Consider the following 27,659-nt stretch of genomic DNA (forward strand, 5'->3'; position numbering starts at 1 on the left):
TGCAACAGGGCAGTCAGCGTCTAGTTGTGGTTCCCTGGTCGGAATCTCCCTCTTACGTGTACCAGGACTAGGAAGTGTTTTTATAATGAACGCCCCGGTGTTCTAAGAAACGTCCCTACGTAATAATGTGTTCTACGAATCCTAAAGACTAAACTCCTACCACGTCTATCGGCAATGTACCAGACTGTATCCTTTACTGAAGCACAGAGCGAGCGAGAATGTATTGTTTGAGAACTCCGGTGCTGAAGTAAGCTAAACAGTGTGATAGAAGAAATAAAACAAGACTGTGAAACTGGCTATTGAAAAATATCAGTGCGAGGCCAAATAAAATGCATTTAGAACAAAGTGCACAAAGGCCTAATGCTTTAAGCAAACGCGCAAAGGCTATATTAAAAATGGCTACACTACACTGTTGATGTTTATGGTAACAATGAGCACTGTGTCTGTTTTCGATGTTTACCAATTTTAAAATGTTTATATGGTGAAGAGGAACCAGGTAATCTTTAGGCTGTGACAAAGACAACAAGGTCAAAAACGTGTTGCCAGCAACCATACATTTCTGATTGAGAACGCGATCCTGGAGTGCGTCTTTTTCTTGCAACCCAGATGGGGGACACAGGATTTCTTTAAATACGTGCATGGGCCCTCACATCTGTGATTCGCACCGGCCCTTAGTGGTGCATGTAACCAGCTTTGGAGAGGATCTGTTCATTGTGTTTTTACTCAGCTGGTTCCCACCGGCGACCCATTTTCATGGCATGGACGAGTGAACGTTTATCGGGATGGAAGCTCGCATGGTGCCGGTAAGCGGGCTCGGTGTCATTCTGGCCAGGCTGCCGTAGCAACGGTTTCCGCTCTAACAATAGGGAAGGCAAGGGCTCCTCAGCATAATTAGAACACATTGGTGGCATAGGATCGATTCGCTCTTCAGTATTTTGGTGAAAACACGAGGAGTGCACGATTTGGAACGGAGTATCAACATGCTACAAGCAGGAAGAGTGGAGGCAGCACACAGTTTGTTTTGTGAACAAGATGGGGACATATTGGTAGGCTGTAGTGCAGGCGCAAATGGACAAAATGTAATGGACACAGGAAGAAACTTGAAAAAAACTGTTGTATTAGTAGAAATTACTTAAGAAGGAGACAAACTGGTGTTGGGAGGTTTCCTCGCTGGATAATTATATCGAGGTAGGCAGAGTCACAACCATGTATCAGAATACTCACCCAAAACTATTGGAAGAATGGTCAATACTGATGGCTGCAACATGTAAGAGTATGTTGGGATTACTCTTGAAATATGCTAGCTTGGAATTGGAGCAAACTTGTGAGGAGATAAAAAGGATTAAGGAGATTCTGGAAATACATCCAGCACAAGAGTAATTAAGACATTTTTGAATGAGATGGAACAGCGGTTGTATAAGTATGAGGACAAAATCAGACACAAAAAAAAGAGAGAGAAGTTCTTGAGGGACAAGTAGGAATATGCCAGCGGCCACATTTTGATCTTCAGTATGAGGTATGATGGTGCAAACAGGCAGTGTAGACAAACAGGAGATCTGAGCCAGCAGGAATTGGCAACCTCTGAATCAGGTTCAGAGGTTTACTCAGATCTGGATGAACAACCCGCAACAAACAGTTGCGGAGACCCCATACCACTTACCTCATTTGAAGAATACATTTTTTTACAGTTCAGCAAGGGACCAGGAAGGAAGTCACCAGACGTAAGAGATACCAATTAAGGAGAAATAGAAAACGCGGACGGGGGGGGGGGGGGGTATCTCTCTTTAATATCTCTACCTATGAGCTTACCCATGATAAACAACCATTGTTGGAACTAGGACTGTCATTTTGTCGCACAGCCAATTTTGAGTACAGCCAAAACCGCATTGATCTGTTTCTGTTTGTGCGCAAATTGAAATTAATGAAAGCTTTTTTGCAGCAGGAGAACAAACATAATATGGGGGTGTCTGCACCAAAAAGGATTACCCGTGACCCCACCTGTGATAACTTGTGCCTTGGGGATATCAAGGGGCTGGCTTGCCTTGTTGAATTGGGAGGCGGAGAGATCAGTTGGACATCAGAACGGGACCTCTTGGAGCATTTCAGACTTGAAACAGAGCGAACCATGAGTAAATTTAAGCCTATATCTAGATACAATCCAATACTACCACATGATAGCATAGATACCTTCCAAGAGGTCGTGATATGGAAACTGATGCACATTTGGAAGGGCACCAAAATCAGGCATGTGCATAATCTCACTGTGGGACAAAAGGAGGCATTTGGCAACCTGAATAGGGTTTCCAGTTTTGTCATCAAAACCCTCAGATAAGGGGGAATGTGGTGCTGTGGGACATAGACAAATGCAGGCAAGAAGCCAACAGACAACTTATGGCCTCAGGTAGCTATGAAGTAACTACACTGGAAGAATATAGATTGACAATTGTGCAGTACCATGACTTACTCCTTGAATGGAATGAGAGGGGCCTGCTCAATGTGGAGGAATATAAACTCCTATGTAAGAAGAAACCCACTGTGTCATGTTTTTATATGTTGCCCAAGGTACATAAGGATATGACGAACCCTCCTGGTAGACCAGTAGTCTAAGTAAATGGTAGTTTGCTTGAGCATACGTCCAAGTATCTGGATTCTTTTCTGTTCCCATATGTGCTGAATCTTTCCTCCGATTGTAGGGACAGTACAGATTTTTTTAACAAGATAGGCGGGATATCTTGGTTACCCACTTACTGGATGGTCACCACTGATGTAGTGTCCCTGTAAAATTGCATGGAGCACAAATTGGGGATTAAGGCGTGCAGACTTTTTTTCAGAAATAAACCAATATATCTTTATGACCATTCTATGATGTTGATTGACATGCTCGGAATTTGTCTAGAACATAACTTTTTCCTCTTGGAAGACAAATGGTATAGACAACTGGTCGGGACTGCCATGGCCAGTGACTTTGCGCCTAGTTATGCCTGTATATTTTTGGGCCGGTGAGAGGAACAGTGTACATGGACTGGAGAAAATGAAAAAATTACCAAATATGTGGCATTTAGGACTAGATATATTGATGATTTGTTTGTGATCTTGGATGGGACCAAACGAGATTTGGATGGATTTTTTGAGCAGATTTTGAACAATGGCCTTAATTTACATTTCATATACAAATCACATCAAACTGAAATGGATTTCTTAGATGTTGGGGTAAGGATTGAAAACAACACCATTCAGACCAATTTACACAGGAAAGAAACCTCAGGTAATAGCATTTTACATGCCCAGAGTCACAATTCTAAGAAACTCAAAGGGAACATTCCATTTTGTGAGTCGATCAGAGCCAAATGGAACTGCAGTGCGCCACAGGTGTTTACAACATTGATTCTCCAGCCATTTGACGAATACTTAATAAACACTGGCATTTGGTCAAGAATGACCCTGTCATAGGAAACAAAGTTACACCCGATCTCTTGATGACATCGTAAATCTAGGCCTTTACAAGATATGTTGGTGAGGAGCTACTTGTCAAAGAACAAACAAACAGGATGATTGAGTGAGCAAAGAGGATTCCACAAATGCGGACACTGCAAATCATGACAGAGCAGCATAAAAAAGAAAAGTTACTACCTCCCAACAGGGTAGACTGTTAACATCTAGAGGTTTTTCACTTGTCACGTGGAGCTCCCTTTATGCTCCGTGACTAGCGCGTTCCTGCCTGGAGCAGCAATGGCGGACGTGAAGCGCTGAAGATCGCCACGCTGAATTGGCGTGTGAGCGGCTGATGGTGCACTCCCCCTCCACCCCCTGCCTCGAAGTTCGTTGGAGATTACCTCCGGAGAGGTTCTCCCTGGGAAGCAGCAAGTGGGAAGGCAAGCGGCAGTGCGAGCCTGCTGGAATCAGTGGTCTCCAGCCCTAGTGCTGGGAGACCCAAAAAACAAAACAAAACAAATGCAAAGCGGAGTAGAAGGAGTGTGACACCAAAACGGGAGCAGTTGGGGATCTCCCGGTCACCTTTTCCTGAAATTTGCCTCCTTTCAGTCATCTGGTTGAGGACCATATTTTGCATATTACGAATTGACATTTGGTATTTTTACATTGTAAACTTTTTCATGGTTTAATAGGAATTTACACCTGTTTCTCTTCGTAAATTAGGACACAAGGCTAGTAGATATCTGCAAGAGATGTGGGGAATGGGAGATGTATGGAGGGGGGTAGCGGGAGGGGTTAGGCGGAAGTACTAGAGTTGCTTAAGGTATTTTTTTTTTTCCCCTCGATTGGACGATCAGCTTTTGTATGCCTGTGGCAGTGCGGATCCTCCGCCTAGCTGCTCCTTGAGGTCAAGGCGCTTTCAGGTGCCACATCAATGCACCCTAATGTTGGGGCTTTTGGGCACAGGGAGGGGGGTGGTGGACTACCCGATGGATTCATGGTGGGTTGGATCCGTCGGGGTAGGGAGGGGAATGGGGGGGAGGGGAAAGAGTCTCACAGGGGGGATAGGGTTCAAAGGGGAGGTAGAACGAAACATGCAGGTGCCAGTTATCCAACTTAATTGCTTGCATCAGGAAAAAACACAAGATAAAAGTTTGGGTAAGCCAGTAGTACGAGGGCAATGGCATCTGACAGAAAGGAACAACATTTTGTGCAAGGATGGAATCTAAATTACGAGTAGCCTCCTGTAATCTCAATGGGGCCAATAACAATGTGAAATTCTGTGCCGCGCTTAGTTGGCTGGCAACAGGTTCAAGTGCTTCTTGTACAAGAGACACATTTAAAGCTTAATACTAAGTTACCAAGGCTTCCATCATACATAGCCAATTCTTTTTATGCTTCAGTAGATGCCGCAGTACGAGGCGTGGCCATTTTGTTCTCCAGGAGATTCGTGGGGAAAATAAATAGGGTTATTCAAGACCCACAGGCGAGATGGCTAATAGTCTCCACAATAATAGCAGATAAGGAGGCCCATTTCATAAGCTATTATGGTCCAATAGAAGATGATATAAAGCCAATGCAGACACTATACACGCATCTTTCCCTTCTTCAAGGGTATTTTATAATAGGAGAAGACTTTAATGTCATGCCAAATACCTTGTGGGATTCATCACGTAAGAATAAAGCACAGAAGAAACCAAAAACCTCTCAATTTTACAAAAGTTAGGTCTAGCAGATGCGTGGCGAGCCAACCATTTGTATGTTAAAGAGTACACGTGCTACTCTAAAAGGTATAATACGGCGTCAAGAATTGACTTCATTCTGGTCTCATTTAGATTAAAATGGCATAGAACACTTGCAAACTCTTTTTCTGACCATTCAGTTCCTTGGATTGATTTTGATGATTTCAACGATTCGGCTAATCAGCATCGTCGTTCACAATGGCGCCTTGATAGGTCACTTCTGGCGGATGAAAATTGGGTAACTAACCTCAAAATATTAGTAACTGACTTCTTGAAGACAAATAAGGGATCCACCCCTATTTTTTACATCTGGGGGGCAGCCAAGGCCTTTATATGAGGGGAGGCTTTCGCATTCAAAGCCCATCTAGCTAGAACAGCGCATGAAAAGAGTTCCAAACTGCAAAATGAGCTAGAACAGGCATTAAGGCAAAAACAACCACTTTCCAGCCCGGATACAACCCAAGGGTTGACAAGGGCCCAGGCTAATCAAAGAAAGTTTTTTTTTTCTAAGGAAATACTTAATGGACATACTAGTTACCAACGTCAATATGAAGAAAGTGAACAATCCGGTAGATTTTTAGCTTGGTCAATTAAAAAACGTGTCAGTATCAATTTAATAAAAGCCATCTTTGATGAAGAGCAGGGTAGGATGGTCATGCATTCTAACGAGATCGAAAAAGTATTTCTTTCACATAACGCTAAGCTATATACAGAGGAAAAACAAGCAAATAGTTCACCAATCCAAAAATATTTAGATACAATACTTCTACCGAGGCTAGATACGGAGGCACAGACTCTACTACTATCCCCTATTTCCTCTCAAGAAGTGATTAGAGTAATAAGGGAAGCTTCCAATGGTAAAGCTCCAGGTGAGGATGGCCTCCTGGCAGAAATCTACAAAACACTAGCAGATCAAATTGACGATACATTAACAAATTTATTTAATGCAATGCTAGAAGGATCAGAGGTTCCCACCGAATTTTCAAGAGCAATTGTGGTCAGTTTTATTAAAAAAAGATAAACCACCGGAATATCCGGGTTCATATCGTCCAATTAGCTTGCTAAACCAGGACTATAAACTTTTTTAAAAAATTCTGGCAGCTCGTGTAGCTCAGATTGCTCAAGCATTGGTTCATCAAGATCAGTGTGGATTTCTGCCGGGTAGGCTACTATCCACAAATACTAATTTCTTGATACAAGCCATAGATTATCTATCGCATAGCTGTCATCCAGCAGTAATTATGATGCTAGACGCCGAAAAGGCGTTTGATCTAGTACAATGACAAGTGTTATTCATGGTGCTTGCGAAGTTTGGGTTTCCTGGGAAATTTATTCAGATTATACAGACTCTCTACACAGGGGCTCAAGCAATATTTCAGTTAATGCCCAGACAGTAGGATCAGTACAAATAACCAGAGGCACGCAACAGGGTTGCCCTCTCTCTCCAGTTTTGTGCGCACTTTTTATTGAGCCGCTAGCCGCAGCGATTCGACAGGACTCAAATATTCAAGCCCCTCTGCCTCTAGCCCCCAAAGTAAAACTATTTGCGGATGATATGATCCTTTGTCTTAATGCAGAATATCAGAATATCGATAGAGCATTCGCAAAAATTAGGGCATTCTCAGAGCTTGGGGGTTATAAAATTAATCAATCTAAATCAGAGGCTTTGTTATACAACACAGGGATGTCGGTCCTACCGCAAGGCATTCGGGTTGCATCTTCATCTTCGCATCCCATTAAATATCTTGGTATATACGTATCTCTGAATTTGGCAGATTTGTTTCAACTGAATCATATGAATGTTTTAAAATAAATACAAGGATTTCTACTTAAATGGCAGGAGAGTCTATTATAGGGAGGACTGCTTTGGTTAAAATGTCGATTCTTCCGCTACTGTTTGTATTTTCAAGCGTGATTTTGCGAGTCCCGAAAAAGTTATTTGATAACCTAGACGTACTAATTAGACAATTTATCTGGAATCACAAGAAGCCCAGGCTCCAATTGGCTAAGCTATCTTTGTCAGTGGAAGACGGAGGGTTAGATCTTCCAAATATGGTAGCCTATTATGAAGCAGCTGTGCTTGATTGGGGGTCGAGGGCAGCACAAACGCCAAAATGTAATTTCTATCTCAATCAGATGATGTTAGAACTGAATGTTCGTTTTTTGCATTTTTTTAAATTTCCTTGCCTTCCAAAAAGGGTCAGGTATAAATTACAAGTTATGATCCAACCAATTATGTTACAGTTAAAGCGTAAATATCAAATTGACGAGGCATTTTTGTTCCTTCGAGTAAGGGACATTGGATGCTTAGGAGTAGAATTAAGCTAAAGCACTATACTGCAATGGGAAGAGTTGGGTTTTCAGACGTTAGAGGAATTTTACTCAGCGGATTGCTTGAAAATATGGGCAGAGTGTGTAATGGGTGCTAGCAAAGTTCCAGAAAATTTTAAATTTTCATATTGTCAAATTCAACACCTTTTGCAGCTAGTGCGACAACCATTAAACTACGCAAATAAACACATCGCCCAGGCCTTCTACAACGACCAACTAGGTGTTGGGCCATGGTACAAACTACTTCAGGATGCGGGGGCAACTAAGACTACCGCCCAAATTTTGCTGCGAATAACCAACATGACAGGATGCAAGCTAGAGATGCAGCATTGGAGAAATCACAACGAGCTGTCACACAAAGCACTTAGAGGGGCCAATTTTAAAAAGATCGCTTTGTTTTCCAGGTGGATGTTGTACTTTACCCCCACTGTAGTGAGAAATATGCATCCTGAGATATCTGGCTCTTGCCCACGTTGCAAAACTTTTCAGGGGGACTGGATACATATGTGTTTTAGTTGCATATCCTTGGCAAGGTACTGGGAGCAGATTTTTCAGAGGTTAAGCTCCGGGATAGGCCATGTGATTAATCCTAGCCCGTTGGTTGCGCTTTGGGGCATGATGCAGAATTTCGATCTTTCTAATGCATCCAGACAAATGGTATTTGTAGGTACAGAGGTAGCTTTATCACTTATCCTGCAGGCATGGAAATCACCTTTCCCCCCGACATACGCACAATGGGAGGCGAAAATGGAATATACAAGGGTTAAAGAAAAGTTGTATGCTCAGAGAATAGGAGCTATGAAAAGAGATCATGCGATCTGGCCTAATATGAGTAATCCGGTGAAAGATCAGGCGGTGGGCGGGGGCAATTGAGGAAGGAGAGCATCCATCTCAATTTTGAATTTTTTAACTATATGAAAGATGTAATTGTATATTAGAAGCTATTATGTCGCAACAGCCATGTACACAATGATGTAAGTTGGATTTATAGATATATGTGTGTATATATATATATATATGTAATGCAAAGTTGCACCTGCAGAAAAATAAAAAAAAAATTAAAAAAAAAGAAGTTTATCACTTGAAGCAGTGATTACTAGTTGCGTGTCTTGCAGTGTCTGTGTGGTCTCCAATACGTGGGCAATACAACCTTCCCCGTGAAGAAGAGTGCATTGGAGCACTTGAAGGTGATCAGGAATGGCAATTTTACATAATCCACTGCAAAACATTGGAGCAAATTCAACAATAGAGATGCTGATAAGGTATATTTTGGGCATTGATAGGGTGGCCTTGATCCCACAGGTGGTGACAGGGAGAAACAGCTGAGGATCCTTGAGTCAGAGTACATGATGCTCCTGGAGCAATAAATCTCCAGATGGTCTAAATGAGAATGATACATTTCATAGGAGCATGCACTACGCATGAGGTCCTGTAAAATGACAGACTTTTTTCTCTCTTTTCCCTCTTATTATTTGAATATCTGAGTAAGATCAGCAAATAAAAAGATAACATTTTTAAACCGTTTCTTGACAAGTGGGTAGGGGATGTGTGGGGGGGGGGGGACAGTACGGAGTGTGCTGGTGGAGGGGGGAGCCCCACGGCTTGCACAGGAAACAGGTGAGTGGAAACAGAGGAGACAGAAGCAACAAGGAGGGAGGGGGGACAGAAGCAACATGGAGGGCACATCTGGGGAAGAGAAGCAGCCAAGAAGAAACAAGAAATTACAAAACTAATATCTCCGATGCAACATCTAAATAGGTCTCACCTAGGCAAGATCTATTAGATTTGTCAATGTTTTTTAGCCATGTTGCACAGCAGTGCAGCCGCTGTACAACATGGCTAAAAGTAAAGAACCTAAAAGGACTTGTCACAGAATTCTTTTTTTTTTTTTTCTTTTCTTACTTTCAGACGTGTTGTACAGTAGCTGCTTTATAACATGGCTAAAGGCTATTTTTTTTTAATGTAGCTGACAAGCTCTTTTATTTACTTTCAGCCAGGTTGAACAGTGCAACATGGCTAAAAAAAAAATAATAAAAAAAAAATGATAAAGCCAATAGATCTCGCATAGGCGAAAACTAATGTCTTCGCCAATCCTTGTTTAGGTCGAGCCTTCGATCGGGCACACACCGCATGTGGTCTAGCTCGCAAGATGTATTGTTTACAATATAGGATGTGGAACTTGTCCATTACGTACCATTACTTTGCTACAGAGTAGCTCTTCTTTGCTATCTCCTAAATGGAAAGTGACGGCCAGGCGTCAATACCTTTCTTCTCTTGCGCATGGACCAAGCACCGAAAGATTCCTTCTGCTGCTCACGCTGTGATTGAGGTACATTTTTATTAATTTTTTTGCCTGTGTCGCTTCTTCCCTATCCCGCCCACCCCACCTCTGTGTTGCTGCTTTCCCCTCCCATCCAACACTTCTCCGTGCTGCTGTCCATGTCCCTGCTGCTTGCCACAGGCCTCTAACTACTCCCCCCCCCCACCTTGCTTGCCTTGTCCTGTCCATCCCACCTGAAACAAAGCACTATAGCGTGGTGCTAGCGCTGACCGTATCATAACTTCTTTTTTTTGCAATTTTACTTTTACCGTGCAACAACCCGAGAACAGCATGTGCATGCCATTTATTTTTTTGACACCCAGGCCGTTATCTATCCAATCTGCAGTGGACTCCTCATTGAAAAGCTTGCATACCCTTTACACAGAATGTAGTTCCAGTAGCTTCCACAAAAATAGAACATTAAAAAGAATCCAGTCTCAATATTACTCCCTCCTAGACTGATGCTTAAATTCAAGATCACAGTTTGTGTGCACACTTAACGGTTTCTCTAATTTTGCACGCAATCACTGGCCATGTATCGTTCTAGAGCAAACACACGCATTCAGCACTTACCTTACAGGAAGACTGGCTGCTCTGTTCGGCCTATCAGCGCAGATCCTGATATTCTTGCACACATACCAGAGTTCCTATAAACATGTGACCCTTCACTTCCACAATTACATGTTCGGGCCCCTTAATCACAGACCTCAGTTTCATCCTTCATTACGACTTGCGTTTCTTTCAATACGACGTTCTCAAACTGAGGGCTTTCCCGTTTCATCTCCTAATATTTACATGGTTTTGTTTTCTGTTCTACCTTAAAACATGTAACATAGCTATTTTGTGTATTGTATGGTGTTTTAGTTTCAGACTTTGTTTTGAACTGTTGTTTTGTTTGCTTAGGATGCCATGGCAGTGTGAAACACTGGGTTACAGACACAAATGTGAAACTTTTCATTCTGGCTTTTTATTGTGTTACAAAGCCAGGTACTGATGCCAGGCTTGGGAAACCATATTGGTGCAATATTGGTGGTTTACTTCTAGCTCTTATTTTTAAACGGGTTATTTTTTAATAAAACACTGTACATTCACGGAAATAACTTGAAATCACTGATGTTATATAAAATCTGCATAGGTGACCTTACAGTAATTGTAATGCTTACCAAGAAACACTGATCCAATATCTGCTCTTTTTAAATTTGTATCCCATACACAAGCACCTGGTTGGACATCTTGGACATGTGTTTCATGTAATGTGCCCAAGCGCTGTGAACACTGGGACTGCACTAAAGTATGTTTCACAACTTGAAGTATTCATCGGTTAATTGCTTCACCAGTTGCTTTTAACCAGCAGATGACAGAAAACACAGTGCAAACTCGTTCACTTTACACACTATAAAGTTCTTGTCTATATGCACTCTGAATCTCACCTAGAAGAACCCACGGTCTGCGTTCTGTTTTAGGGAAGTGTTCAGAGGATTACATGCATTTGTCAAACGGAGCTACCCCACATGCAATTGTTTTGCCTCTACTTCTCTAGGGCTGTTTATACAGAAATACCCTCCCTGCACCTCAACGTAGCAGAAGATTAAGAATTATCTGGCATGCCTGTGACCCGTGTTCTTTTTGGGGGGGTTGGTAGATTAGTACCTGCTAAGTACTTTCAAAGTCCCAGGCAAGTTCCCGTGAGTTCCACAAATGTCATTGATCACTTTACTGCAGTTCTTTCTACAGGTGAACACTTTAAAGTATGGTGTGTCCTAGTGTTGATAACAGTCACTACTCAGGCTTCTGAGATGACTGTTATTCACAACTTGTGTCGGGTTTTACAGATCCTCTACTTGTGTAGTTTTATTATAACACCTCATTGTGCAGTTGTACAGTTTTGTAAATGGCATACTGCACTAAAGGTTTCAAAACCTAATTCTTCGAAATACTAAAACACATTTATTTAGAACCTTCTCACAATACCGTCAATTTGCAGCAGTTGCTTCTTGCAAGATTGCACTCTATAAAGATGCAAGCTTTATTGAACTTTGCACCTGTGCGTCATGTATGTTGTGTTGAGCATAAAACTATTAGGGGGTTAAGCAGTTAAATGGCCCATGAAAAGTACATACAAAGCGCATCAGGCCTCCCTACCCTGCTCAATAACATTTACTTCCAATCCGACATGTCAACTGTGTAAGGCACATCACAACAGTATATTCACAAATATGTGTGTTGCTGGAGCCCTTAAACATTAAAAGGGAAATATTGTGTCAGGCTAATGTTCAACCGCAATTGGGTATACTTACTTTACTTAAATATCAAACTTAATATTTATTGTGTGTTTATGATGCAGCGCAAAAGACTGCTTACTTCATCTCCACCCGATCCCCTCACTTTTGAAAAAACAAAAGCAAAAAAAAACACGCATATGGCAGTTTATTTTCTTTAGTTCCAGATCCAACTTGGATTAGTTACAAAAAAAAGGGGTTGGCATTTGCATCACTTTGTAGGCACATGCCTGGTTGGTGCGCATGCCTAGAAAATGATGCAGAGAACCTGAGCAAGTACGCACAGCATCGATGATGCTGGGCACCCTGGCTACAAACCATTGTCAAAGCCAATAGGTCACAAGAGGGAGAACTAATGGCTTTGCCAATGCTTGTTTTTTCACATTAAATGTATTTATATGGTGCTTGCTTACTACTACAGATAAGGCTAATTAATTCTGCTTTGCCTGCTTCTGTGAACTCTAACACTCATCTGCTTTTTACTAAGTTGGCCTTCCCAATTTCTGTCTCAAAGACTTAGCTTTTCAGTCTCTGAAGATACCATAGCTCAAGGAGGAAAGGTTCATGCCTTTCACTTTCTGGTGACACCTTAGGACAGTGCATGCGATTAAATGGGGCAGTGCTCAATTGTCAAAACCTGCAATGTAAAGATGTTGATCATGTTTATCTGGGCTGGTAAATCAATTCAATTATGTGAGTCATGGAGTATAAATTTTAAAATTTTTTTTTAATGTTCAGCCCGTGGCAGAATCCCAACATTTTTTCAATGTTCCTAGGCTCACAGATGGTCGTTTGCACCTGGATAGCACCCGCGTTCTGGTGAACATGTTTCTTTTGTAAGTTTAGGGGTACTTAACTGTCTATGAATAAGCAGCATTTTTCATACAAGGAGCCACTTAAAAAAGATAATGACATTTTAGTTCAAAAGTTGATTAAAATGAAGTGTAGGGGAAGGAAAAGCACCAGGCAGAAGGGGCAGTGTGGAGGAAGAAGAAATAGTACCTCAATCACAGCACGAGTAGCAGACAGGCATTAATTAAGTTGAATCAATCTGTGCTTCGTCCATGCTCCACAAAAAGTGGAGGAAGTGACACTTGTCATGTGCTGACCAATTAGGAGGCAGCACGGAAGAGTGAAAAAGAAGCCAACAAATAGTAAGCAATGGTAGTGTAAGCAAGAGCACTGTAGCAGGCAAGACCTAAAATGCAGTGCTTGAAAAGCAAGCAGGGAAGCACAGAAGCCAGTCAATTGAACAAGGGTGTTTGTCCCTCAATGGAGGGACAAACACAAGAGGGACAAACGAGGACATGAAAAGGAAGCAGGCTAATGAGAGTGACGAGAAAACCAACCAATGGTAAGTAATGGGTGGGCTCCAACCCCCTGTATGTTCTTGATAAACCCACAACATGTGTTTTGCAACCAGACAGACATGCTGTCTGCTTGGCTCAACCTAAAAATAAGAAAAAGGTCAGCACCATAATGAGCTGGTGGACACATTGCCTATACTAAAAATACAATATAGCATGCTTTCTGAAAAGGTGGATGATTGCAAAAAATGCTCACACCCCAACAATGTAAAGGCCATAAGCACTTCTTAATTGAACAACATGCCCAACCAAAGCCTTGTTCCAACACATTCCCAAGCCATCAGCGTCGTAGTTGGACTCTCCCTCCTTAGCAAGACTGCGGGTTTAGGGGAGGCAGCACTTTTGTTTGTAGACTACTAAGACACTCCTAAAACAAGTCGCAACTGTCGGCCCAGCCCTCCAGGCTCACAAGCAGTACCTCACCAAAACTAAGACAGTAAAGGTGATTTCTGGCAGCCTTACCAGACCTCTCAAGGAAATTGTGATGGAACAGAAGTTACCCTTTTCTATCATTACCAAGAAGTCTCATATACACAAAGGCAATGAAGGAGATGCAGGAGAGTTTTAACAGATTTATTGAGAAGACTGCAATCTACGATAAAATGCATGCGCTGCAATGATTAGGAAAATTAACAGTAACAGAAGCAGAATTGTGAAGATAAGAGTTGTAAATATATAAAAAACCTAACATCTTACAATAAACATGAGTTTTGAAATTCCTAACCAAGAAAGCCTAATTCTCTAGCCCTAGTAAGAGCTAGGTATGATGAACCTAATCTGCCAGTACCATGTCCATGAGAAGCACCCCCGACCCTCGTTACCTTGAAATGAGGTCTCTAGGTCAGACTCCGTGGAGACACAAAGGCTCAGTTCTTCAGCAAGGTGATGTGCAGCATAGATGGCATCTGGAAGAAACCCATCTAAAGGCCTTGTCGGTGTGGTGTATTTATACAGATCATGTAGGATCCCTGCCGCAAGTATGTTCCTAAACAACTGATAATGCGGTAGACTTGTTGTCGGCAATTGCATAAACAATTCCTAACAAGTGCGCATGATAATACCTACGTGTATCACTGATAGTGACGCAGATAATGACACCTTCTCAGAACAGCACAGATAATGAAAATAAAAACATTTCTTATAAAACGTAAGCTAAAAGAAATAATAAAATAAATAAAATAAAACACAGCAAGCTAAGTAGGTAAAAGGTCACTAGGTGACGGGGGCACAGGCCTGCAAGCCAATGGCTAAGCGGATTCCTGTGTCCCAAGAGGAAACTAAAATGGATTCACCATATCAGAAGACTACAAAATCATTTTGAACTGCACCCACAGTGTTTTTTCCACATTTCAGCAATGCGATCGGCTCACGCCAGATGTTTCGACTAGGGTGCACTTCTTACAAATGAAAGAGGAAGTTCTTTAAGCCACCGGAAAAGCTGAATCCAATTAATTCAGGGGAGATACAATTACTTTCTTCAAGGATATCTCAACCATTACAAACACCATGGAAATTAGTTTAGGATGATAACTGCTCATTTGAGACGAGAAAAGGTTCCATCCTTCTGGAATTTTCTGGTTGGCCTAATGGCCATTGTAGCAAACAGACAAATAGTAGTTAAGTCTTCCAAAAAAGCCAGAGAGATTTCGAACCTGAATTTGCAAAACGAAAACAAATCAGTCGGATGCAACTACAAAACCATGATATTAGCGGCAAATGGACAAAGCTGCCCTAAAAAATGACATGAGAGTCAGCCAAGAATCTGGGAAGGGACTGTGGGTGTAAATTAAAACAAGGGCCCTGGTTTGAGGGGTGGGGGCAAATTGTGTGTTTCCTTGGTTATTGTTCTTTATTTTGATGTTATGGTTTATGATTTATTATGTTCTTGTTACTGGGACATATATGCTCTTTGGGGCAGGGAACACAATGTTCAATGCTAATAGTTGTTATCAATAGGTTAGGGTGATATAGTTACAGACTATGAGGACATAGCCACACACTGTTACAAAGCTGTTATCACCACAGATCCCACATGGAACCCAAGACAGTCATTTACGCTCTGTGCCTGAATGTGCATGGCCTTAGCTTCCTGATAAAGCGTGAGGCTTGCCTAAAATAGCCATTGCCTAAATCTGTTGGTGTGGCCATGATCCAAGAAACCCATTTGATCTCTAAGGAAATGTCCCATCTATGGACCAACTGGTAAACAATACAATTAGATTCCCCTGACCAAAGAAGGTCAGAGGTCGAGGGGCGGGAGGGTTACTCCTAAGGACACAAGGGCACTGTCAATAGGTCAGAAATAAACTGATAAACAAGGCAAAATCGAAGGTTTGAGGGGTAGGTTGGGCTCCCAAGAACTCCCTATATTATGCACTTACAGGCCAAATGAAACGGTTGCTCTTTCCTACACTGGCAGATTTCAGGAATGGGGACAAGGGAAAGCCTTAATATAGGGTTACACCCAGACCGAGATAGGTCAGTAGCCCGCTACAATGTATGGTCGATATCTGGCGGTAACAGCATTTCGTCAAAAGGAACTACACGTTCTATTTAAGTGTACACAGGGCACACAGCAGAGATTTGTAACCTCCGGCTCAATAATGAAGGCGATTTGGACTCCAATATAGGTGCACAGGTCTTGACCGATCACATCGTAATTACACTGTTAGACCTTTAAAAAGTATGCATTACCTCAGACCTCCAAATGGTACATGAAAAAGATAGCCTTTTAGTGAAACAGGATTAGGAGGCTCCATATGCATAGCCCTTAAACAATATTTAGAAGCAAATGATACAGGACAGGTAACCCAGGATATGGTGTGGGATGAAACTAAAGTTGTGCTGGGGTGGAGGAACTAATTTTACACATGGTCATCTTTAGTAAGATGGCTATGGGAAAGAAAGGCTGACCTAGAAACCTGCATACTACAGCTGAAAACTCAAGGTAAGACTACAGGGTCATTGAGGGTGTATAGAGAAATCAGAAAGGTTAGGAGAAAATTAGAGCAGCTGTATATAAAGGAAACTGTATATAATCTTCATATCAATCCAAAATATTATGTAAAGGTGGAGAAGACCAACAAATCATCACAAGCTCAGGCAAAATCACATAACGAAAATAAATGGCAAAAATGTCAAGATGCAAACAGAAACTGCTGATATTCTGCTTCTCTTCTATACCTTCTACTCATCCCTTTACCACTCACAATTCCAAAATGAAAATTATCAGAACACATATTTAACCAACTTCACATTTCCACTCAATGTCAGAGGAGCTTAAGCAACCTATTAAGCCCAAAGAAGTGCGTAATACAATCAGACGTCTAACACCTATTAGAACACTGGAATGTTGAGAGCTCCACTGAAGACAATGGAGCAGCAGCGGCTTATATGAACTGGTGTAGGCCCGCTGTCCTAAACATTTCAGTGTCTTAACACAAAGCCTCTTGCCTTTCTCTTTCACCCGCCTCTCGAAAATATATTAATAAAGGCCCAGCAAAGCTAAAGGCAGAAGTACTGCAGGAGGGCATGCACAGCCTTCTCTCCTCTTGTAGCTCACTGTCACTAGGGCTCCAGAAGGAGGGAGGGGTGAATGATTCTCAGCTCCTGGGTCTCCACGGTGTGGCTTAACTACAAAAAGCAGTTCAGCCAAGCCGGACAGAACCAGGGGCTGATTTCAGCGCCCTTTCACAGCTCTTGCTATGAATGTTCAAAAGCTAACTGCTGTAGCCCTGTGCGCAGCTGTCAACCATAGAACATTCACAGCAAAAGCCATGAACAAAGACTTCTGAGCCCAGGAGGATTTCAAACCCCCTCGGCCTCCGAGAGGCCTTTCTTTTGTTAATTAGAACATTCTGCACTCAGGGGTGTAATTTTCTAATAGCTTTATAGCCCATCATAGCGGGGCAATACCGGCCATTAAAGGCCTACTCTCCCTTGTTAAAGGTCCCCTTGTCTACGGCTTTTAAAGGCTGGTATAGCCCTCTGCGGCGGGCTATAAAGCTATAATAAATCTCCCAGACCAGATGGTTTCTCTGTATTATTTCATAAGGCATACTGCAAGTTACTAATTGGTCTACTACAAGCGTTTTAATAACTTTCTTAGCTCCAGTACCATCATAAAATCAAGTGTTACAGTCTGTGGTCATCCTGCTTCAAGCACAATATTAAGCATCTGCAATGCAATGGGTCTCGTGTTTGCTCGAGTTAGAGCTATTAGCATTGCATATTCCTAACTGAACTTTTCTTGCCACTTATATTGAAAATTAAAAGTAAAACAGTTGACATAAGCAAGTAAACTCAAAGCGTCACGGCTGCCATAAGCCCGAAGGAGAGACACAAAAAGAAAAAGAAGTTTGCTTGCAGTCAAACGTATGGGCAATCTTGCAATTATCCATGTAACAGGGTCAGTCCCCTAGGCGGTAACAAAACCGCCCCAAGGCGGGACAAACGTAAAGCATTTACCAATGTTATCAAACGTTTTTTGAGAGGCAAGACCACGACCGAGTGAAAGTGACGGGCATGAGGTTGTGTGTTTAAAGGCCCACATAGATGCCAAACTTCAGGAACAGCAGCGCTTGTGCGCTGCTATGCTCAACCTACCAATGGCACAAATTGCACATTTTACAGGCCAAATGTCCTTTTAACATTTTAACAACTGATCTAGTAACTAGGCTAAATACAATCTTTCCACTAGTGATTTCGTAGTGTCAGACCGGATTTGTTAGAAACTGGCAGACAAAAGATAACATGTAGCTGCCAGTGGATCTGATATATGTTGCGGAACGTGGCCACAGTAAAAGTTCCCTTCTCTTGCTAGATGCAGAGAAGGCATTCAACAGGGTGGGATGGCAGAATCTGAGAAAAGTATTGGCTAAAACATGATTGGGGCCAAATATAACATCTATGTTGGCGAACTAAACACCCCACAGTAGCAATAAAGGTTAATGGTGAACTGTCTTCACCTATAGCACTGCTGAGAGGAACGAGGCAGGGGTGCTTGTTGAACCCTCCCTATACCTGTAGCCCTCCCATGTTTTTGCCTTGTCAAAGGAGGCTTGGATTTACAAGACCAATAGAAACCCACAGATCAAGGGTATCAGTATGGATTAGGAAATGTATTTAGTGACACTGTTCAGTGATCATGTGCTGTGTTTTCTAACCAATCCAGACAGATCAATACTGGTTCTTTTAGAGTAACTCCGCAAATCTGAAGCAGTCTCAAGCTTGCATATAAAATATATGAAATCACAAGGCATGGAAGTCTCAGAACCAGCGTGTAGTAATTCAGTTTTCCCTGAAAATAATGAGTTGTGCTGGGTGCCTAAAACTATCAAATATCTATGAATCCCCCTTTAAATTCAATAAAAAATATCTACAAATGTAACAACCCACCTCTATTGCAATCGGTGTCTTAAGATTTATATAGGTGGGGTAAGCTGGAATTTTTGTGGACTGGTAAGTTAGTGAGTGTGAAAATGAATCTGGTCCAGGGGAGGGAGGGAAACGAAAGTCACCAAATAAGAAGCAAGGAAATTAGATGGCATGGTAGCCAATCAACAGTAAGCATTAGGCGAGCCAAAAGCCCACTCTGTTTTGGTATGTTGTTCAATGATAAAATATGAGATAATAAAATAAGACATTTCATTAGGATTCCTGAAAGTACAAGCACACTGATAAGGAAGTCCAGCTTTGATATCCCATCACTGTAATAACAACCCTAGAAGAAACAGCACAAGAAGCTTAAGTAATATACTGTGGGGCGCTTCAAAGGTTGTTAGCAGTCCCTGAGCTATCCTTTCCTTTGAATAAAATCACTACCAGTAGCAAAGAAAAGAGTTAACAAATCATACCATATCACTATGCAATCATCTATTCACAGTCATGTATCTGGCTAGCAACTCTATCTAGAAATCAATCTGCATACCCTCGGTAATAAAACTACCGAGTACTCATCTCAAAAAAGAATTGCAAGTCTTTTGGTACACTCCTTCACACAGAGAGGTGGGCCAACTGACGAAGGCTACAGCCAGATGCCTGGCTCAGCTTGAGGTTCTGATGGACCCTTGAGCACAAAACAAGCTGAGCTATCATATGGCTTCTGTCTGCTAACCATGTGCTAATCTAGTACGCCAAGAATGACAATGCATTAATGGTTGATGTAAAAACGGGGGAGAGAAAGAAGTACCTATGCAATAGCTAAACTGTGCAAACAGAAACCAGAAAACTGCACCCATCCTAGCTTCCTCTTTGAACCAAATTATGTCATCATAGGAAAATATTTGATTTCATTGTCCCTACTTTTTCTTCATTATTGCATAGACGAGCACTTTGATATGAAACAATTACTAGCTAACGAGAAGGAAAGTTTCAGTTATATTAAGGACATGGAGGCTAGGATTATGCATTTCTTTCTTCATTTTACTGTTACAGCGCCTTCAAAGAACGTAAACGTAAAAAAAGAGAAAACATTAAGACTACATATCCCATGAACCATAAGGGGAAGAGTCTCCATAACATATCCCATGAACCATAAGGGGGCAAGACTCCATAACAACCACTGTCCAATCAAGTACCGGTCAGATATATATTTGAGTGTGACATCCCTTCCTATGCCTCTTATTCACTGGAGGGAATTAACCACGAACGTCCGCTTTATTTGAACTTTTGATCATTACCTGAGATATACAAAGGTAGGTCTCATTACCCAATTCCCATTAACAATCTTTTATCTGAACTAAATAGTCCCTTGTCAGAAATTTGCCATCACAAATAATTCATTATGTGAGGGCAAACAACATATCAATACATGAATAATAGTACATCTATTCTTATGGGAGAATTTCTCCAGCTACAGAGAAAAACATTCTGTTATGTCCATAAAACTCCAATTAAATATCAGGGTGGGTATTTTAACATAAACCGTTTCTAATAATCACACTTACTGTAATGAAGTCATCAGGGAGGCTTGTGAGATCATTCTCTGATGGCAGTGGGTGGGATAATCCTTGCCTCCGTGTCCTTAGTAGAATTGAAGCGTTCCTTCTTGTTAGCTAGGAAATGTTTCATTCTATGTCAGGACCAGAGGCGAGGATTATGCAGGTTCAAAGCTTACTTACTACCAGGGCTGCAGAATCCGAGATAAGTTTGAAGCAGAATTTTTTAAGAGTTGATTCAGATGACAAATCCGCAGCATTCATAATGTCCTTCAATCTTCCACTTACCTGAACGGCCTTAGACGCCATAGCGCCTCTTGTGGAATGAGCCCCAAACTTTAATACATCAATACCGGCCTCCGCCATGACCCCGCGTACCCACCTGGCGATGGAAGGGGAAGAAACCGCCTTAAAAGGTTTAAGAGCAATCAACAGTTGTCTCTCACCTGCTGGTCTGATATCACTTGTCATATCTTTGTATGCCTTAATGGATCGTACCACACACAGTTTAGGGTTTTCTGTAAAAGGATAGGATAGTGACCTGATATTTGTCTTTGTTCTCTTGGAGCTTCTGAACATAACCCCATCTGGCGTAAATACCTTTCCTGTGATATCTAGAGCTCTAACATCTGATACTCTTTTGCACGCTATAAGGAGGCCATTTTTGCTGAATGTTCTTTCCTGGAAAGATTTTGGTTATCCTGCCAGCTCATAAGGAGCCGAAGGACTAGACTGACATCCCACAATCTGGAATATCTAGCTTCTGGTCTTTTGCGGAGCCAAATCCCTTTCATAAGCTTACATACCCAAGGGTGCTCCCCAACAGGTATGTTGTTGATGGTGTCGTGTCCGGCCGAGATGGCAGACCTGAAGGAGTTGACAATTGTGGTAATTTCACCAGGAAGTTTAAGAAGTTTATGAGTAACCTCCGCCCCAAGGGATTCAAATGTCTCTCCAGACACCAACGAGGCCATCGTCCCCAAGACGAACGATATCTCTTGATTGTGTCTGTGGCCCATGCCCGCTGGATGAATTCAGATTCAGTAGCCGCTTTTGAAAGGTGGTCGTACTTCCAATGTCGCCAGAAATCCTCCATGCCATGAGGGTTAAATGACCTTGTAGAACCAGAGGGTGGAGTTCTCCTTGAGAATTCCAGAGGATGGAAGTGAATGAAGACCGTGCTATAGGACAGTCTTAGGATAATTCCATCAGAGCTGGAAACCAGGGCTCGGACCTCCAGATCGAAGTCACTAGGACCAGCGATGCATTTTGTCTCCGATACTGAGCCGCTACTCGGGGAATCATCATGAACGGTGGAATGGCATAGGGTCGGGTCTTTGACCAGTATTGGAGGAAGGTGCTCACTGCTTCGGCTTCCAGATCCGGGTGTCAGTTCACAAATCGTGGTAACTGGTGATTTAGTCTGGATGCGAAGAGATCCAGATCGCACAGATCATCTGTCCATGATGGCCAGGAAGATCCTGCGGTCCAGCTGCCAGTTGCTGCTGTCCGTGAAGTTTCTGGAGATCCAGTCTGCGATTGTGTTGCGTATGCCCAGTAGGTACTCCGCTGTTCCAGATATCTGTTTCTGCAGGCAATAATGCCAGAAATCCTTTGCAAGATCTGACAGGATCTTCAACCGTATACCCCTAAGTCGGTTGACATACTGGACTGCTGAGATGTTGTCCATCCTCAGCAGTACACAGCAGGACACCTTGTTTTTGGTGAGGGACTTGATTGCGAATGATCCTACCAGGAGCTCCAGACAGTTGATATGGACGTTCAGCTCCTCCTCTGACCACCTGCCCCCCCACCACCCAGATATTTCACCTTATCTGGCTCCCCAGCCCTGTCGGCTGGCATCCAAATCTATGATTGTGTCCGGCATTGTCCTGAAGATCGCTCTGCCGTTCCAGGCTTCCATATGGTCGATCCACCATTGAAGTTGCATCATGGCTTCATCTGTTCTAAGTATGTTAGTCCTCTTCGAATGTGACTCGCCCTCAACCTCTGAAGGACCGGATAGTGCAGTGGTCCAGGGAAAATAGCTTGTATGGAGGACAAGAGAAGTTCCACTATCCTGGCTAGTTGCCGCAATGAAATTCTGTCTCTTCTCTGGACATTTCTGAGTTCCTTCTTTATTTTGAACACCTTGGCGGTCGGGAGACTCAGGGAGGCTTCGACCGAATTGATGAGAAATCCCAGGAATGTCATCTGTTGATTCGTAATCAGTTTGGACTTGCTTTTGATTATAACAAAGCCCAGGTCCCGTAGGAGTACAATAGTCCTATTCAGATTGCAGATGAGTTGATATTGAGACTGGTCCAGCAACAGGATGTTGTCTAGGTATATGATTATTCGTACCCCCTGGTGTGAAGGGTCTCCAGCACCGGTGACAGTAGGTTGGTAAAAGATCACAAACCTGTTGAGAAACCAAAGGGGAGATACTGGAATAAGTACATCTGATCTTGCCAAGCGAATTGGAGGAATCTCTAATGCAGTGGATAAATGAGCACAGAAAGGTAGGCGTCTTTGAGATCCAATCTGACCATCTTGTCTCCTGTTGGAAGCAAATCCCTTAGGAGACTGATGCCCTCCATACTGAAATGTAGGTATACCAGCCATTTGTTAAATTCTTTCAAGTAGATGACTGGTCGAAGCCCTTGTCTTTCTTTTGATCGTGAAACAAATTGCTCAAGAATCCATGCGGATGAAGTGCTGAGGTGTAAATCACCCCTTTTGCCAGAAGGTCTGTTACTTCTGAATCTATAAGCTGTGTCTCCTTGGCCGGAAAGACTAGAGGTGGTGGGCGAATCACCCGAACCTGGTATCTGTACTACTCTATGTGATATCCTCGGACCGTCTGAAGGACCAATGGGTCTGTTGTAATTAAGTACAGTCTTAATTTCCCCCCTAGATCTTGAGGGGAAGAAAGGGTATTACTCATCAGAATTTCTATTTGGGGTGATCCCATCTCCTCTGCCCGCTCTGCAACCTTTTCCTCAACCTGAACCCCGGTTGGGATAGAAGAGTCTTTGTCAACCGTTGTTCCAGCCATTATACCTCTTGAACTGGCCTTTGGGGAGACCTTGCTGGTACGACTGCCGGAGAAGCAGCCCCTGCGAAAACCTTCCCGGGGAAGATATTTTTGATTGAAGATTGAGCCTTGTCGAGGGCTGAGAACGATGCTATGAATTTCCCTAGTTCTTGGATGAAGGACTCGCCAAATAGGTTTCTCTCCGCTATGGCCACTGCATCTGGCATTGCGAGCTCCCCCAGCCTGGGGTTGATCTTGATGAGGAGAGATGATCTTTTCTCGGCTGCCAGTGCACAGTTTGCCTTCCCAAATAGGCAGACGGCCCTCTGGGCCCATTCAGCTACTATGCCCGTGGATACAGGTACTCCTGATTGTCTGGATTGTTCAGCCATTTCAATAATCTTTGTGAGGGGACCCAGCATGTCCAGCAGTGTGTCCTAGCATGCTCTCCAGGAACGGTTGATGCCCTTCTTAGGGTCACGCATATTTGCTAAAGAAAGTACATATTGGCATCGATCTCTGGCCTGGTTGCACCATTCTGGTGCCTAGGGCAATCTGCTTTGAGGCACGCTCTAACCTCTTTCTCTAAGGGTTGGCGGATCTTGCTTGTCACGTAATCAGCAACTTTTAAGGTCTGGTGTCCATTCTGAGGATCTGGGATGGTATATACCCTTCGAATCAAACATGTCAGAATGCCCTGCATCTCCGTCCAGGGGTTTGGAGTCTGCGGAGCCAGAGCTCCATGGTCTGCCTGAGTTCCTGTCTTCATCTGAGGACAAATACCCCTCACATTCACCCTCTCCTCTAAAGGGAACCCTGGGCTCAGGGTCAGAGTTTGGTGTGACAAGTACACGGTTTTCTTCAGGTTTGTCTTCGTCCCAGGAGAATGCGTGCACTCTTATGGAAGGTTTCCCAAAGTTTGTTGAAACCTTCTACGTACCCCGTGTCATGCTTAACAGCCTTCATTCCCCTAGGAGATATGTTGCTAGGTCCTGCTCCTAAGGAGGTAGGTCACTGAAGACCCCTGGAATACTTTTAGCCTGTTTATTAACCTTGCCCTGGAGGGGAGCTAGCTCTCTAGATATTGCCTGGGATATCGCTTTATCCACCTCAGTGGGCAGGCGTTGTCAAGGCCATTCTTCTACTATCTCCTACAAAGAGGAATATTCATGGTCCCCAAGGGGTTCCATTTATGAGGGTGGGAGCACAAAATCAAAAGAATATGCGCCTCAAATAATTCTGTGCAGTGCCCCGCTAGTGCTCTGATGTTTGAACAATTCATAAACTTGGGAAGCACCACCTGGTGGCCAAACATGTCCTTACCGGTATAGAAAACAGACTGCATCACAATGTCAGAGCAGGGTTTGGCAGGAAAGCCCTGAGGGGATCCAAGAAGGGAGAACCTTAGTAAGGCTTTCCTCATGCGCAGGGTGGTAGGGGCACTATCTAGCTGCCCTGACAGACCACAACGCCCCTCACAGATCCACAGTTGGCACAAAAGAGCATCACCTGGAGCACCCGCATGGTACCGTGAATGCGCTTGGGCTGAAGGCCACCACACGGCCTGGCAGTATAAACACTGCATACAGAATGACAGCCCATGTAAAGCACAGAGCTTTAAAAACGTGGCAGCAATGCACGTGGCAATAAATCAGTATCACAGAATATGTATAGCAGTAAACTAGAAATATAGAGAAGGCAGTGACTTAATGGACAAGCAGAGAAGAAAGAGGAACAAGAAGGGACATCTCACCCCTACATACATCAGTATGTTTACTTGATTGGACAATGGTTGTCATGGCGACTCATCCCCTTATGGTTCATGGCATATATAGTCTTAATATGGTATTTTTTTTACTTATATGTTCTTTGAATGTACTGTGACAATAAAGTAAAGAAAGAAATGCATAATCCTCGCCTCCGGTACTGACACAGAGTACGAAAAGAGTTCTGTGTAATCTCTCATGTTCAACAGACTATATTTGTAATCTATGTATTAAAATAATTTAGCCCACACACAAAGTGCACATAACTGACTTTGCTCTTAGTTCACCAATGGCATTATTGTCAGGGCGTTGGGGGCACAAATGTTTCTACGTTCATATTTAAAAACTATCACTTTTCATAAATACTTCTCCATGCAGCGATGTAATCTGACGTACTAGGGTGAGACGGTTCCTAGTGCCAAAGAAATTCACTATTTTATAGGACTTTTTTCATACTTTTACGTGATATCTGTTGCACGATTTGCAAACTAAACATTACTAGACACTTAAAACTCTTCTAAACATATAAATATATATACTATAAAAAATAATGCATCAGTTATAATGATACTGATGCAGCGGCTTAAAAATTCGCATAAACAAACTAGTGAGGTCCTGGTCAATTAAATACAACAGGGGTCCCTTTTCTGAACAGAGACCATCCACCACTAAAAGTTCAACCCCTAGCTGGGGATGAGTTGACAACCTCGCCCGAAAAGTGAAGGTTTCTGCTGCGTGCAATTTCCGCACTACAAACTGAGTACGATCCAGGCCCTTTTAGTCAAGCCTGTACCTGAAGTCGTACTGTCCTTGATAAATGCTGGAGGAGGCCGTCGCTGCTGTACTGGAAGACTGGCCGTCACTCACTGCTGTCTCCCTCCATCTCCAAAGGTTCCTTTGAAGCGGTGAAGTGAGAAACAAACACACGTGACGGGGGAGAATGGGCGGGGCCCACCTTATCACGTGACGGGGGAGAACCGGAAGGAACCGCATGGTTTTGAGCTACGGTGGTGGAGTAAGGGGAGGGGGAAAGAAAGTGACAGATATGTCAAGTGATGAGGCGATGTTAATGACGTCATTCGTAATGACATACCGGCGACGTGGATAATCGACCTTGGCGCTGAAAGGCAAAGCTGTTATCTTTTAGCTGCCATGTTGGTACGGAAGGGCGTCCGTTCGCTACTTAGCGGTTGTTTCGTTGAATTGCAAAATTCAGAAAGTCGAACCACTAATTCATTTCCATATGTTAAGCTAGTATTTTCTAGCGTGCGCTGTGTATTTCACCAGATACTATTTTTTTCAAAGACAGTCTAGCGAATGTGAAAAGGCCAAATTATAAAATTGATTGTTTTGGTGTCTGGCAGTGCTGCAGGGTGAAGACACTAGGTCAGCTCTCCCTTTCTTCATTATAAATACGAGTTTTTACACGCAGCTGTTACCGCTGGGGCACCTAGATATGACATCACAAATCCTGCTTCTGTTGGGCATAGCAGATGTGTAGAACGTGATGCCTTCTGTCTCGTACGTCATCTGCCTGCGCCAACGTGCGTGCTTGTAGAGAACACCGGTACTTTCTGAGGCCCCGGTTGTGTGTGAAAGGGAGAGAGGGTTCCGTTATCGCCATGAGCCGCAGCTACAATGACGAGCTCCAGTATCTGGACAAGATCCACAAAAACTGCTGGAGGATCAAGAAGGGCTTTGTGCCTAATATGAAGGTACCAGGGCAACATGAAAATATTGGGCGCATTGTAACAGACATTCATTCTGCTACGTATGCAAACCTGTAGGTTTCAGTACGGGACGGTGTAATCCTGTTTACATGCTGCTGTGGTTTTCCCGACTTTGGCAATCCTCATCAGATATGGCCTCCTAATTGCTAGGTTGTCAGTTTTGTATTGTGTGGCGTTTGCGTTTTCAGCGTACCCGTCTGTACCATTTATGTGCCCTATTTGTGCCACTTTATCGCTGGTATAACAAGACATTGTTATAGTACTAAAAAAAAGCCTTAAAACCTTTGTACTGGTCTATGTGCCTATGCAGTCTCATTATCCTACTAATTTTATGGGCAGAGTTGGGCTTGTATTAGTTAATGTAACCTTTTAATTAATGACTATCAGTGCAAGGCATTAATAATTACTTAATATTTGCAGAAAATAAGCATTATGATTAAACAGCCTATTCTTTTTCTCCCTTATAAAGGGGCACATACAACACTGAGTTAAAACGCCCGACAAGGGTGATAAGGCACTAACCTAAATCACACTGTGACATAAATCCTATGTGTAAAAATAACACCGAAATGTGAAATAACAGACGTTACACTCCTCAGAACATGGCTCCGAACCATCCAAGAAGCGGTATTGTTTTTTTGCTAGGATTTATTTTTTAACAGCATCAACAATCATTCATTTTGTTTTCGGGGGTATTTCAATTCCATGTTTACATGG

The 27,659-nt window shown here is 42.8% G+C and overlaps 2 protein-coding genes across 3 annotated transcripts in view; one reads left to right on the forward strand and one right to left on the reverse strand.

Annotated features, from left to right (window-relative positions):
* The window catches only part of FBXO7 (F-box protein 7), a 102,543-nt gene extending 76,378 nt beyond the window's left edge, over positions 1–26,165 (reverse strand). For both annotated transcript variants that reach the window (XM_069227922.1, XM_069227923.1), the window contains exon 1: positions 26,006–26,165. The gene's annotated coding sequence lies outside the window, so the exon portion shown is untranslated. The remainder of the gene's footprint in view (positions 1–26,005) is intronic.
* Positions 26,166–26,715: 550 nt separating this feature from the next.
* Positions 26,716–27,659, forward strand: part of RTCB (RNA 2',3'-cyclic phosphate and 5'-OH ligase) — a 55,971-nt gene continuing 55,027 nt past the window's right edge. Inside the window, exon 1 of the mRNA XM_069227924.1 lies at positions 26,716–26,927. Within this exon, the coding sequence (XP_069084025.1) occupies positions 26,835–26,927 (93 nt within the window). The 5' untranslated portion in view covers positions 26,716–26,834. The remainder of the gene's footprint in view (positions 26,928–27,659) is intronic.

Source organism: Pleurodeles waltl, chromosome 4_1 (assembly GCF_031143425.1).
Source record: "Pleurodeles waltl isolate 20211129_DDA chromosome 4_1, aPleWal1.hap1.20221129, whole genome shotgun sequence".
NCBI lineage: Eukaryota > Metazoa > Chordata > Amphibia > Caudata > Salamandridae > Pleurodeles > Pleurodeles waltl.